The sequence below is a fragment of the Toxorhynchites rutilus genome, chromosome 2 (genome assembly GCF_029784135.1).
Source record: "Toxorhynchites rutilus septentrionalis strain SRP chromosome 2, ASM2978413v1, whole genome shotgun sequence".
NCBI lineage: Eukaryota > Metazoa > Arthropoda > Insecta > Diptera > Culicidae > Toxorhynchites > Toxorhynchites rutilus.
Window position 1 is genome coordinate 145,777,600 of NC_073745.1, and position 15,859 is coordinate 145,793,458.

Consider the following 15,859-nt stretch of genomic DNA (forward strand, 5'->3'; position numbering starts at 1 on the left):
ACAACCGGCATGACCAGCACGAGAAACTGTGGTTCAGCCACAGCGTCGCGCGAGTCGTGTCTCACGAGCGCTCCACCATCTCGAGTCATCTGACCAATTTGCGCCCTTCTATCTGTTTTCATTAGCCACAAAAACAGGCGCTATATCGCGCCAAGTTACTCGCGCTATATGCGTCTCAATTTGCGCCTTGCCTTACAGAATTTAAGAGGCACTGGGCCTTATTCCCGTATCCACTTACACTTACGTTTCCACTACGTTTACATCTCACTTCACTTTTTTGCGTTTCCACCAATCGTGAAGTGTAAAAATGAACTTCGTGTAGAATGTGGAGTGGATACCAAAATGACCTTGTGTTCATTTCCGATGTCGTTTCTAATGGCGCGTTTACATTTGGGAGATCTATAGCTATAGATGGATTCATTCACACGAAAATAGATGTAAACGGGTGAGAATATATATGATACACTTCATCGAGGTATATATAACCACTATGAATAGAATATGAATTTCTCTTTGGTGAGAAACCACTAAAGTTGGATGCAGTTTTACTTCAGGTGAATAAATTCACCGAAAATATGAATATATTCAGTATATAAGTTCGCGTTAGTGTAAACGGTTGATGCGATTTCTATAAATCTCATCCTATTTTTTCACATGAATATATCACTAGTCTATACCCACCATAATAAAGACGTCAGTTATATTTTGTTTTGTTTATCCTCGAGTTGTGTCGATACACCCAGAAAATGGATTACTAAAAAAAACTTCCAAATCTTTTGTAATTCAAACAGTAGAATGTACATATTTTCTGTAAATATTACCAATCATTTTTAATATGAATGTCAGACGCAATACACACCCCTACCAACGATTGATTCATTTTACTTCGCGGTGTTAGTAACTTTTACGATTGTCATTACTGGCAACCGCGAAGAAAATAAATTTATTAGCCTAATTACCGAGTTGTTAATTGAGTTGCAAGGCACTACTTTCCGATATTGATTTCATCACAGAAGAAGGTCGTATTAACTCAGATTCGGGATAGGTAAGTAATATTCGTGAAAATCAATTCAATTTATGTTCTTTACTTAATATTTATACATATTGGATAGCAATGATTAGTGCTCGTCTGCTGCGGGGGAATGCGAAGACATTACTTCAATAGTAAGGAATCTGGGTACTTCGATACACAAAAACGAGCCCTGTCGAGTCCTTGTTCTACCTGTTGGATTCGGCCAAGGACAACTTCATAAACGTTTTGCAGACGATTGTGATCGGTGGTTCAATCAATTAGATGTTTTCCGGATTCGTCACGACGCTGGTTCCGTATCCTGCGCGTCAAGTCAATGGTGCAACGGGGCATAAAACTAGCTTCACTTAATGCCATCTGGGTTTTGTCAGTTTCATGATATCTCCCGAATGTGTTTGGCTGAGAAGTAATTACAAGCTGGTCCTGGGAGAGGGTAATGGTGAGAATTGAGTAGTCTGTCGTAGCTATTCATAGTAATAACTGTGTATTTTTTCCTAATTTGTAGCCATGGATCAGACCCAATCGATGCAGGACCAGATGTCGATAGTTTAGATAGTTCAATAAATATTTTAAATAGTTTAGATAGTTCAATAAATGAATAAAGATGCATACAAAAGCTCAATAAATTCATGACAATATATGCATAAAGGTAGGATTAACATAACATGTTGTATATGTTAAACGAACGTTGAACCGACTGCTTATACTGGGTTATACTGGCCGATTTGACATCATATCGTGTAATATGTACGAAGAATTCGTATTGCAAACATTTATTAAATATTGGTAATATTTACCAAAAAGCTCGTCATATATACCAACTTTTCGGTAGAGTGTATGACTGTTTACACAAAAGAGAGCGTGAAGTGTAAATCAGAATAACATCGGTGGATGAACTCGGTGTATTGATAATGAATTCTACCAAGGGCCTGATTCTCGAATACACTTCACGGTGGAAACGAAATAAACGGCACGCCATTGAACTACGTTTTACGAGTTAGTGAAGTGTCGAAGATAATGATGAGTTTTCAGGCAGAATGAGCACTTTTCAAATGAAAAATCATTAATGAAAATTAACTTCTTCGTATCAAACTGGTATTCAATGTGAGTGGAAAACTTTGTTTTCTTCATGTGATATAATAATCTCACACAAAAATTTCATCTGAAGATAATTTGATATTATAATGATAAATTTAGTGGGAAACTAATCTCGCATCCAGATGTCGACACCGTACCGTTGTCATCGCGAATGCGTTTCATTCCGTTTCCACCGTGAAGTATATTCGTAGTGTATTCGAGAATCAGGCCCCAAATGTTTACAGTGGCGTGTATTCCGGAATAAGGTTGTACTCACTACACATTGGGCCTGATAGTCTCGAAGTTTTGGCAGGAGTACCCCCGCTTACTCTTCGGTTCACAGAATTATCCTATAGATTTCTCATCCGTTGCAAGATCATGAATCCATTGGTGATTGATAACTTCGAAAATCTACTCCAACTGATTCCTCAGTCAAGTTTTATGTCTTTATACCATGAGTACCTTACCCACGACCACCCTTCACCAGGCATCTCCAACCAAGTTTGCTTCCCATACTTTTGCAATTCCTCTGTCATTTTTGATCTGTCCATGCGACAAAAAAATCCATGGAATCCCAGATCATCTACGCTCAGATTCTATTCCGCCGATATTTTCGGCAGAATATGGAGGCATAGTTAGATCTGATAAAATGTTCTTTACTGACGGTTCATTCATAAACGGGTCCACTGGCTTTGGCATCTTCAATGAAAATTCCAGTGCCTCTTTCAAACTCAAAGATCCTTGTTCCGTGTATGTTGCTGAACTGGGTGCGATATACTACGCACTGAGGATCATTGAAACATTGCCCATCGACCACTATTTTATTTTTTCAGACAGTCTCAGCTCATTGGAGGCAATCCGCTCAATGAAGGTTGATAAACGCTCATCTTATTTCCTAACAAGAATAAGACAACTATTGAGTGTTTTGGTCGAAAAATTATTCAAGATTACCTTAGCATGGGTTCCCTCTCATTGCTCGATTTCGGGAATGAGAAAGCGGACTCGCTAGCTAAGGTGGGCGCTTTAGAAGGCACTCTTTTTGAAAGGCAAATTGCTTATAATGAATTTTTCCACATTCCTCGTCAGTATACGCTCGTAAGTTGGCAGCGCATGTGGAGTGGAGATGAGTTCGGTCGTTGGTTACACACGATTATCCCTAAGGTCTCGACGAGGGCATGGTTCAAGGGATTGAATGTAGGTCGTGATTTCATTCGCGTGATATCTCGGCTTATGTCCAATCACTACAACCTAAACGCGCATCTCTATCGCATTGGGCTCGCACCAAACAATCTTTGTGATTGTGGCGATGGCTACCACGACATCGAGCATGTTGTCTGGTCGTGTATCCGGTTCCATGCTGCTCGCTCTCAGCTCTCTAGAGCACTAAGAGCACAAGGCAGACAATCGGATATCCCCGTCCGGGATATCTTAGGTAGCCGTGACCCTGATCTTCTGCTTCATCTATACCTGTTCCTCAGAAACGCCGATGTCAACGTTCAATGATGTTTCCTTCGTTGTGTCCCCGTTTCATATCCCTCCTATCCGATCGATAAACTTTTACTTAGTCGCGGTAATACATATACACACTCTTTACAGACACACAGGCCAAAGGTTGTGCAGTCCACTGATCATTCAACAAGAGCCAAAGGTTGTACCGCTCATGACAACTCTACACGAACTGATGATTGCACCGGCTAGTGACCATTCTATCCTGGATTCCTCGAGTCGAGAAAGACGCACCACGCTAGATATGAGGTACAGACTAGGGGGGCGTTGCTGATTAATGGTCAGCTGCATCCCAATAGGAAGTATCCCGTGTCGGGCACACGTACAGAGCATTGGAGACAGCAACATCCCAATTACGAAAACACTTGTAACACTAACCTCGAGCCAACCGCGAGTAATCGGTTACATATTATTAACATAGATAATAAGAAAAATTGTATTGAACTCCCGGCTCCGTGAGGCTAACGCCATATGAGCCTTTATAAAAATATATATTTTGGAAAAAAAAAATATCAAATTATCTTCAGATTAAATTTTTGTATGAGATTATTATATCACATGAAGAAAACAAAGTTTTCCACTCACATTGAATACCAGTTTGATACGAAGAAGTTAATTTTTATTAATGATTTTTTATTTGAAAAATGCTCATTCTGCCTGAAAACTCATCATTATCTTCGACACTTCACTAACTCGTAAAACGTAGTTCAATGGCGTGCCGTTTATTTCGTTTCCACCAAGGAGCTGGAATTGACAGGTGGTTCGTTTTCGACAGTATGTAGATAAGGCATGGAAGATGCGAGAGGGGATAAAAAATGAGAGCGACTATTTTTGTTTATAAACAAAGCAGGTCTAATTTTTATGCTACATAGGGGCTGTCCACATACCACGTGGACACAAAAAGCACGATTTTAGACTCCCCCCTCCCCCTTCGTGGACAAACGTGGACATTGACCAGACCCCTTCCCCTGTTGTCCACGTGGACATTCCTGAATATTTTAACAAAGTAAACGTAAACACCTAAAACACCGCGATTGCACCCTTGTTCCATTTCAAATTTATTTCATGTTAGATTTTGTTTATCAGAAAGGACTGTTTCAAATGACTTTTCCACTCACACGAATAAAAAGTTAGGAGTTCAAGGGTTTAGAGACGTATGAACTGAAAAGTTTAAAGCCTCTTTAAAACAAAGAATGTCAATAGGAATTAAAGAAGTATTCCTGAATCATTTGTTGCCGTTTTTGCATCGGACCTGCTTTTTTACCAGTTCCAAACCCAATCGATAACTTATGTAGATTGATCGCACGAAGAACTGCCGAAGAATAGGTAGTATGTGAGTTTATTGAGCTTAAACGAGCAGCTACCTCTGCGTGGAGCGAGATTCAAATTTCCACATGCCGTAACTTGGCCGAATACGTTGTTTGGACAGAGTGGAAACTAAGGATGGTCTACGTATTATAAAGTTGTTGTAATTCGTGCGAAATTTGTTGTTAATTTTATAAAGAAGTGACATTTTTTTTCAAATTGCTCGAATTTCAATTGCTCGCGAAAGAAATTTTTGAAAAAAGTAATGTAAGTGAAAAATTAAATCTTCGCGTTCGTATGTCTACTCTCAGTCGGAAAAAAACCTGTTTTACCGTGCAGAACTGTGATCAAAAACCAGGATCTCATTTTGAGGGACTGTTTCGAAAGAGAGTTTTAGAGTATATTTTTTTATATAAAAACAGCATTTTAAAACACATTATTCAGTAGATACACATCTAAAGTTCACAACGAATTGAAAAAATCTTGTTTATCTTTCATTGTCATACAAATTATGCATCACCGCTCTTTCAAGGGAAAATAATTCCAACCAGTATGGCACCCATATCCGAATTGAATACGACCGTAAAGGGTCAACATGCAACTGTGTGTCTATTTAAAGATTAGCATTATTTTGACATTTTTCTACATAGTCATGATTTGCAACTAGAGTATGCATTTTGCATGTTTTATTTTAAAATGAAAAATCCTCTGATGGTCCACGACTAGGAGCTCCAGCCATGACTTTTGGAAGAAGATTATTTTGACCGAATAGAGTAAGTTTGAGGTTAAAGGACACAAAAAAATTACAGCCAGAAGTCTGAGCTACCCAGCTTGTGTGGTGCTGTTTACTTGGAATGGGGTGGACAATCTCGTCAAGATCGATAGAAAAAGACTGCAGAGTCCTACGTCAATGTCTTGGAGGAGAACTTAAAGCCGTCACTCAGGAAAATTTATATTAAAGGCTATGATCCCAATGATCCTAAGTACACCTCGAAGGTTGCGAAACGCTTTTTTCAGTCCAAAAAGATTAAAATGTTTTAGTGGACATCTCAGAAAGAAATACATTCATTTTCAAAAACAAAATCATGACCATTGTGTGCACACTAACAAGTATTTGAAAAGAACATCAGACAGCTCAGCCTTTTTATTGTTAAATATGCAGAACAAGCATGAAGGAAAGTTTGAAAGTTCTTGAAAATGAAAAACAGATGTCGTTAATTTTTAAATATATATGTGATTGTTTTTTTTCTCAAATATTTATTTCACGTATCACGTATCATTGGCCACGTGGACATTGGCCATACCCCTACCCCCCACACCGTGGACAATCGTGGACATTTGGTTTTGAGCCGCACCTCCATGGTGAACAGACGCTCGGATAGGACCCCTTCCCTGTCAGCATACGACCAAGATCCCACCGGGGTTGGTTACACGATCTTCACTATAGTTACTCGTATCCCAGCCGGTACCGCGGGGTGGTATGGATAGGAGTTGTTGGACAAGAAGCTAAGGACCATGAATTGGGTCTATTTATGCCTGCAGGTACGCGGAGCACCGATGGTACGGTTAGTCGAGTCGTTTACCAACCATATACACGGTGCACACACTCTAAAAGTTTTTCCGGACCTCCCTCGAAGAGCTTCGCTACGAGGCCATCCTTACCAGCTACTTTGTGGTTCTTTAGCTGATTAATGGCATTAAAGCCCTATGTGACAGCCTCTAAATGATGAAATCGATCCTAAATTCTAGCAGGGCTATGGCCACGAGCTTGTACTCAGATCTTCAGGAAATATTCGGTTCATATAATAAAGACGACCATCTGGTCCAGTATGTTTGTTGAATGCTTCCATAGCGTTTATGGTTTAGAGTATAGTTCAACCTCCACTATAAATGGGTATTATTTATATATTTCTAATGCCATTTGGGCATTAGACTGTAAATATTTCAATCGTGCATCACATTTTCAGCTCATTGTATAATTATAAAATTATATGAAAACATAACCTAAACTCACTAACAATCCTTTTGGTGTGCAGAGAGAAATCAATTCAATAAAATTAATGCTAGTTTTTACAAAAATAAACTAATTCCTTCACACAGCCTAGCTTTACGAAAATCGTGAAAAGAAAAACGAAATGCAAACAGAAAATCTAAAAACTCCACTCCAGGCACTCTAGGTTTAAATTTCTTTGGCGGCTTAGGAACTTCGAGCTAATCAAAAAATCGGAGCAGATGGTCGCCGCCGAAGACGCATCATCGATCCCTGGCAGCGTTTATCGATAAATGTATACATCTTCATTGCAATGACGCTCACGATAAACGCACCGCAAACAATTCCAACAATAGCCCACGGAGATATTGTGGGCTGTGCGTAGTGTACTCCAGAAACGTGAGTATTTTCAGTGAGCGCACTTTCCGTATTCTTGCCGACAAGGATAACTTTATTATTGTCACTGGCGGAAATGATCAATGGCTGATCACGTGTCACCACCGCAGGTAGTTGAAAGCCGAGATTGTTCGGCTTAAATGTTCCTCCCAAAACTGGAACATACTGGAGAATTATATCCTGTAAAGACCACAATTGTGCAAAAATTTATATGGATCAAAATAATGGATCACAACAAACCTGTGATCTAACATGACACATCCTCACTAGCTTGAGCATTCCAACACCTCCCAGCTCGACACTCTTTTTATTTCCAAGTCCAAAGGTCACTTCTATAATTGTCCGGTTCGGTACAGCATAAACCCATCCATTGGGATCGGCCAACTGGATCCACAGCTGATGTCTAAGCTCTAAGCGACTGACGCGACAATCCGAATTGCTAGTTCTGTTGAAAAACGACGCAACGATGCAGTCCACGGCGGATGATAAATTTTTCATCAAATGGTGATTGTTGCATAGAGCAAAATTCGTCAAGTGATTGCATCTTTTGTATTCCTCGTAATTGAACACCATGCCGAGATGGTGTTTGTCGTTGTATACTAAAACATCATTCTCGAGAGGAAACATTTTAAGAACACCATCCTGCATCGTGGGTACACTTGTTCCCTTTAGAGTCGTGTATTCTAAGTCGTTGCAAAGTGGCAGAAGAATGCTAACTTTCATTTTGCAATTATCCACATATGCTACCACCTTCGATAAGGGATACATTTTTATGACATCTCGCAATGTCATTGCAACAGGGAATGTAAATTCCTCCGGGAGAATTTTCTTCAACTTTTCGAGTTCTTTCAGTAAGCGGTTAGGGCTAACGATATCATCACTCAACGACACGGAACTGGACGACTGTAGAAGTTTCATGAAAAGGTCCTTCTTTCGGATTATTTTGTTCAATAAAATATCCATCATCAACAGCTGCCCCTCTTTACTATAATCGATGGTGCCCGGCTTTTTCGGATCAACCTGGAAGACATTTCCGCTGAGCACAGCGATAGCCTTATTGGTACTATTGAAAAAATGTTCGATTGTAGAAGACTGACTTTCGATCTGTTTATCAATCTTGTTAAAATTTCCATCGATTTCCTCGCGATCATCGTCGTCCATAAGTCCGAACCAGGATTTTAGAATACCTCTCCTTCGACGCGTTTTATCTTCGCACAAACTATCCAGTAGGATCTTAAAATCGTTCAGTTCGCGCGTTAGTTCCAAAATATTACCAATGCTTTTGCAGCTGTCCGGGAAACTTGCTTGCATTTGCTTGCAAGCCTGAATCAATTTATCAACACTAGCATTGACCAGTGCGATTTCGCCGATAAACTCACTCAACTCATACTCCGTCTGCAGCGTCCAGGTGCTGAGCTGTATTTTTACGGGTTTTAAATTCTCAAAATAAATGCCATCACTGTATAAGGGCATATTGCTGATAGGAAGATCCCCATAGGCTTCCACTTTGGGCACCTCCAAGCTAATGAGTAGCAGCATCGCCAATAGTGCTTGGAACTTGAACATTTGCATTGCGTACATTTGCACTCGCATAAGGAGTAAATAACGAATGTTGCTAAAAATGACGAAATGTTAAAACATTATCTCCGAGATATTATCGATATTAAGTTCGCTGATACGCAATTTTTAGATGTTATTCCTTTTTTGGGTAATTAGAATCTGGGCTCACATTTATAACATCTCGAGTAAACCTGAAATAGCAAAAGAAAATAAACAAACATAGTCGTAATTAAATTTCGCGATTAAAATAATTGAATTTAATCAAGTCAAACTCGATTACTCAACTCTGTCTTATTTGTTCCTGTTGCACCTCTTCTACCTCTTTCGAAAACGATACATGAGAAGTTGTGTGTCTCCTGCAAATGCTCACTGTTTACCTCTTGTTTAGAATCTGGCTGAAGGCGAATCGTGGGAAGTGTTGCCAAAATTATGTTTTGTTCTCTGTTGTTGAAAGCAAAATGTATATTTATAAAAGGTGGAACAATTTCGTCGGTAGGTATGCGATACGAATTTGAAGAAATGTACCACGTATCAGTGACATCAGTCCTGTCTACCCAGCAAACATTAAATCGTATAATTTTGCACGTGCCAAGTCTTACAAGAAATCCGAATAAATCATAATCGCATATAATATCAATCAAAGTATGTATCGTGTATATTTGGAATCGCAACAAATGTAAAAACTCGATTTTATATACCATTATCAAATTAAGTCGCAACTCGATATAATAAACATCAATTTTATGATGTACATTGTCGTAAAATATATTTAATACGCATTATATGCGTATATTACGCTGATGCAGTTTGTGTGTCGTATAAGCGTATAATTTAAATCGATCCAGTACTGTAGTGAATCGTGTTGCATGCTGAAGAAAATTATGAAACAGTAAATCATATTAGATCCTAATAAAGAACATATTACATCATATAGAAATGTCAATGAAATGCTGATGCACTCGAAAGTTTTAACCGCTGTTGAATAAAATTTCAGATAGCCGCGCGAGATAGCCGGTGGATGATAATCCAGACGACCGGAGTTCGAACCCAAATCGGAGCAGTTTTCACCAAACATCAATCTTTGCCATTTTAAACATTCATATTCCACTCCCAACACAAATCAATCAAACAATTATTATTTCTACGAACATAAATACTCATATATAAAAATGGCGATTCGTGAGGCTATAATAAACATTTCACGAAAATATGTTGCGCCATTTGTTTTTTTTTTCATGTCTGTAATAAATCGTATATGAGTATAGCAAAAGTCGTATTCAATTTCAACATAATCACTATAATAGCCGGTCAAAGTTGCATATTTATCCAAACAAATTCGGTAAGCATTTGCCATGTATGTATATGGCCTCCACTTTTGCATGCATATGCCAGTTAGGCGCATTATATGCCAACCAAATTTTTGGGCATATGATGTTATATATACGCTGGTTATGCGATTTAATGTTTGCTGGGTAAGCTCCCCTTGCATTTTTTGAACACCACTGGAGTATCCGAAGATGTACCAGCCTCTGGTTCAAAATATCGTTAAAAAAGGAAAAAAATACGTATGTAGATAATCAGTGTGATTCCATCTGATTAAGTCAAACCTCACAAACAGATAGACAACAGTCAGAGCTTAATAACACCATGCACTACGACACACAAACGGACGGAGAACAATCAACGTTATGCTTGAACTGAATGGCTCATATGTTCACATATGTTCACATAAGGTGCGTCTTCTTCAAAATCCAGTACCTCTCATGCGAAGAGTATGGCCCACGTGAAGTGTGACACTTTGACATGGATGCTATTACCAAATGAATTTAGACCTTCGTTACCTCTTACACGAACAGTATCGCTTATACCCAATTACAACCCAATACCCCGCATGCGAGTATTATAAACGACTTGATGAAATACCTTTTGAAATTGGTAGAAGCGGCGGGACCTTGTGTTAACGAATCAACATTACAATTCGAACATTGCTAGTGTATAGCTTTTTCATACAACATTTTTCACCCCTGGGAAGAATGGTTCACTAGACTGGTACCGTTAGCTGGAACACCTTGTTCGATCTGAAAATTTAAGACCAGGATCATATTCCGATGGGGTGTGCCCCGAGCAAACATTATAGCTCAGAATGGTTCAATGAAATAAGTGAAATAAGTGTTTTTAACTGCGGAACATATGTTATTTTTTTTCTTTTCATTTCCTATTCCTACCATCCAGCATCTTTACTATTGTTCCTGAGACACTTATTTCTCTTTTTTGACGTGGGACTACGTCTAACCGGAATATATGGGGGGTAAAATGAAAACATAAACACTGAACATGCAGGAAAAAATGCAAGATTTCGAATGCTTATAACTCGAACATTTTCTACTGAGTCGGAAAGATGTTTGCATCAATTGATAGGGAATATTTCTACGCATCTATCGCAATTAGTAAAGTGTTATTTTCCATTAGGTAAATAATTGAATAACTGTAAAATGTTAAGCGTTATTTAAACGCCCTTACTGCCTCGTTTTGATTGGCCCGCTCTACGGTTTCCCCAACACAGACTTCAAAACCAAGCAGCCTTGGGGAAATCGGAATTGCAAATACATGAAAGTAGGGGGAGCTTTTGTTCCCACCGAAATGTGTTTCCCTAACACAGACTTCAAATCCAAGGAGCTTGGGAAAATTTGCATTGCGAATTCATGCATTCGGGGGCATTTTTGATCCGACTGAAATGCGTTTCCCTAACACAGACTTCAAATCCATGAAGCGAGGGGAAATTGGCATTGCAAATACATGCAAGTCGAGGGCATTTTTGTTCCGACTAAAATATGTTTCCTCAACACAGGCTTCAAAACCAAGGTGTCTAGGAAAATTGGGATTGCAAATTCATGCAGGTCGGGAGTATTTTTGTTCCGACTGAAATCTGATTACCTATAAAGACTTCTGAACCAAGGTGTCTGGGGAAATCGGCATTGAAAATACATGCAAACTGCGAGTACTTTTGTACTCGCTTACCTTTGTACAGACTAGAATGCGTTTCCCTAACACGGTCTTCTAAACTTAGGTACCTGGTAAGATCGTGTAGACACTAGAGACATTGCATCTATTCAAATTTTTTCTCACAACGCGAATATATTGAATTCAATTGAATTCGGAAATTGTTTTATTCAATCAAAAATTTAATCAATACAAACAAATGATTACTAAGCTAAGGTAGTCCCACGTCAACCTTGCGGTAATATCATAGATATAACCCACCCATTTTTTTCATTACGTATCTCCATCTAGTCTTCATTTGGTTTATACCTCTTATCTAGGTCATGCGGAGTCAATCAAATTTAGTGCATTTTGCTTGAAAAAAAAAATTCTTGCAGTTGTTTTTCCCATGCTGGCAAATGTTTCTCCTATAAAAAGAGCCAACATTTTCGTGACTCAGGGTTTGTTTGTATAACTTTTTGACCGAATCAGAATTTCGCTCAAGAAAGATTATCTTCCTGTAGAAATTTTTGCTGCGTCGATTCTTGCTACACGCAGCTGAGAGACGAAGGTATCTAGAATTCATGAAATGTTGATTCGATATATTCAAATTCTTTGCTGGTTTCAATATCATTTGAAGCGTTTGATTTCAAGCGTTTTTTCAATCGTTGATACAGCAGTGATTGAATTATATTGAAAAAAAAAACATGATTTTGAATGAAGGTAACCGGTTATTACTTATGTTATGTTATATGTACTATCTAACAATGCAAGTCACTATGGAAAAGCCCATAGTATAGAATCTTTCTTGTTCTTATTATGTTCATTATTTCGTCATACTACATCTTAAATTTCTGTACTGGGGTGTAAATTCAAAAACTCGAAAACGAGAGAGTTACGTTCGAAGTACAAGGTTTTGAGCGTTAATATCTCTCCACCGGATGAACGAAATTTTATGAAAATAACATAAAATAAGATAAAAGATCTATGTTTTACTTATTTGCCATAAAAACTTGTTTCATTGGCTCAAAACTGCTTCGAAACCCAACTATTTAAATAATTATAAATAGCGATAGCTTCTTGAAATTTCAATTCAGTCCCGATTGATCTGCGTTTGATTCATAATGCAGGATGCGTCGGCTGGCCAACCTCTGTCCGTTTCTCTTTTACTGCCGTGATGAACGGATATGTGTGCAATTCTCAGGGCTGCAATAGAAAGGTACTATTGCTCGCTTCTGATCTGCTTGACTGTTAGATACGGAAAGAGGCAGAATCAATGAGGCCGTGCATGGAAAATGCCAGTTTATGTTCAGCACACTTTTACACTAACTAGCATCTGTTCAACCGGTACCACACAGTATGCAGATTCATTTGCTTGTGAATGCACCGAAGGAGTGGAATATGATTTCGCACACAGTTAACTAGTTGTTCCCGTGATGATTTTTATATCACGTAAAATATATTTCGGATGTACGGAGGATTGAATGAGATTGTCTTGATGATTTGAGTGCCGAACGTCTAAAAGACATCACAAGAAAAAGAATATTATTTCGTATATATTTGAACAGATCGCTAGCCATATTCAAGGGAAAACGAAATATTCATTCATCCATTTAGTGGGAATTGATTCATATTCAACTTCGGACAAATGATTACTAAGCCAACTGTAGTCCTAAGTTAACCTTGCGGTTATATAACAGATATAACCCACTCCTAGTTTTTTTTCGTATTGGGTGAGAAAAGGTGCAGATTTTAATAACGATATCTTTTAAACAACTGAAAGGCCAGGGTTTAGTTTTCATGAAGTCCCGTTCGCAGATTATCGACCGCTCCAACCATGTCAGGATCAAATGAAGGAGTTCAGGTTTTGTCGAGAAAACAAAATAAAAAAGCCGTATCCATAGAGTTTGTAGACAAGTCTTTGTGTTCATGAGGACAACATGATTTTGCTAAGAATCTACATTGTGTGACATTTTTAGAACTGCTAAATCTGTTTACTCGTGTTTCGCAGTTTCAACTGATCGCTGAGAAATGTTTCTGTGCCACACTGGTGGGTTGTCAAAAGCTTGTCGCATTCTTGATGGAGTACCAATTATAATGCTGTGAAACCAATTTTTTGGCTGATCATAGCCACTGGAATATTGTGGACTCAAACACTCGATCAAGTACTCGGCCGCTCCTACCATAATTTTATGATTTAATATTTCTGTGTTATCTGTACATCTGACGTGTTGTACTACATGAAGTAGATATAGCGCAGAATATTTGCAAACCAAAGGACCTTTCCCTAGTAACGTTGTGATCAGACTCAATATGCTGGTCATTTTTTCGCTGACGAAAGGAACAATCTAGGCAAAGCGACCATTTACATGATTTTATTAAAATCCAACGATTAGATATTTAGTACTAAAAGAAAAATTCTACAAACAATGTTAATGTTAATATATACAAATCGAAATCAATTTTAGGCAGGATGAAGTTCGCCGTGTCAGCTAGTAATAAATACGTTCCTTGTTTAGGTAAGTTTGATTTTTCATTCGAAAACAAAAACTAAGTATTAACCCGCCCCTGGTGTCACCCGGTTACGCTACGCCACTGTGTAGTTCATTCTTTAATAAATTTGATTATTTTGCCTTCAATAACAATACTTTAAAAGAATCCAATAGAAATGTCAAAAGAGATCCGTGAGCAGCGGCACGATTCCCTTAAGTTTAAGACAATTAAATATTCGCATTCACCGATCAAAATATCCAGTTATGTGACTGTGCTCATGAAGGGATAGAAATAACATCAAATATTGCAAATATAGCATTTTGAAGTAAATAAACAACATTTGTGTTTTTTCCGTGCAAATTGAAGATAAATGAAGATATCAATCCATCACGGAAACAATTGTATGATCTGTATCGATAAAAATATTATCATGAAAATTGCCAGTTTATGTTCAGCACACTTTTACACTAACTAGCATCTGTTCAACCGGTACCACACAGTATGCAGATTCATTTGCTTGTGAATGCACCGAAGGAGTGGAATATGATTTCGCACACAGTTAACTAGTTGTTCCCGTGATGATTTTTATATCACGTAAAATATATTTCGGATGTACGGAGGATTGAATGAGATTGTCTTGATGATTTGAGTGCCGAACGTCTAAAAGACATCACAAGAAAAAGAATATTATTTCGTATATATTTGAACAGATCGCTAGCCATATTCAAGGGAAAACGAAATATTCATTCATCCATTTAGTGGGAATTGATTCATATTCAACTTCGGACAAATGATTACTAAGCCAACTGTAGTCCTAAGTTAACCTTGCGGTTATATAACAGATATAACCCACTCCTAGTTTTTTTTCGTATTGGGTGAGAAAAGGTGCAGATTTTAATAACGATATCTTTTAAACAACTGAAAGGCCAGGGTTTAGTTTTCATGAAGTCCCGTTCGCAGATTATCGACCGCTCCAACCATGTCAGGATCAAATGAAGGAGTTCAGGTTTTGTCGAGAAAACAAAATAAAAAAGCCGTATCCATAGAGTTTGTAGACAAGTCTTTGTGTTCATGAGGACAACATGATTTTGCTAAGAATCTACAGTTTGTGACATTTTTAGAACTGCTAAATCTGTTTACTCGTGTTTCGCAGTTTCAACTGATCGCTGAGAAATGTTTCTATGCCACACTGGTGGGTTGTCAACAGCTTGTCGCAATCTTGATGGAGTACCAATTATAATGCTGTGAAACCAATTTTTTGGCTGATCATAGCCACTGGAATATTGTGGACTCAAACACTCGATCAAGTACTCGGCCGCTCCTACCATAATTTTATGATTTAATATTTCTGTGTTATCTGTACATCTGACGTGTTGTACTACATGAAGTAGATATAGCGCAGAATATTTGCAAACCAAAGGACCTTTCCCTAGTAACGTTGTGATCAGACTCAATATGCTGGTCATTTTTTCGCTGACGAAAGGAACAATCTAGTCAAAGCGACCATTTACATGATTTTATTA

The 15,859-nt window shown here is 38.2% G+C and overlaps 1 protein-coding gene across 2 annotated transcripts; it reads right to left on the reverse strand.

Moving 5' to 3' along the window:
* Positions 1–5,368: 5,368 nt before the first annotated feature.
* Positions 5,369–9,273, reverse strand: LOC129771166 (uncharacterized). 2 transcript variants are annotated; one of them, XM_055774579.1, is made up of 4 exons: positions 9,150–9,243; positions 9,034–9,055; positions 7,545–8,919; positions 5,369–7,484 (listed from the first exon to the last, which is right to left on the reverse strand). In XM_055774579.1, the coding sequence occupies exons 3-4, from the start codon at positions 8,895–8,897 to the stop codon at positions 7,134–7,136; spliced, it is 1,704 nt and encodes a 567-aa protein (XP_055630554.1). In that variant the 5' UTR covers positions 8,898–8,919; positions 9,034–9,055; positions 9,150–9,243; the 3' UTR covers positions 5,369–7,133. The 2 variants fall into 2 exon arrangements, with proteins under 2 accessions (XP_055630554.1, XP_055630553.1); XM_055774578.1 differs by having other exon boundaries at positions 5,370–7,484; positions 7,545–9,055; positions 9,150–9,273.
* Positions 9,274–15,859: the final 6,586 nt, after the last annotated feature.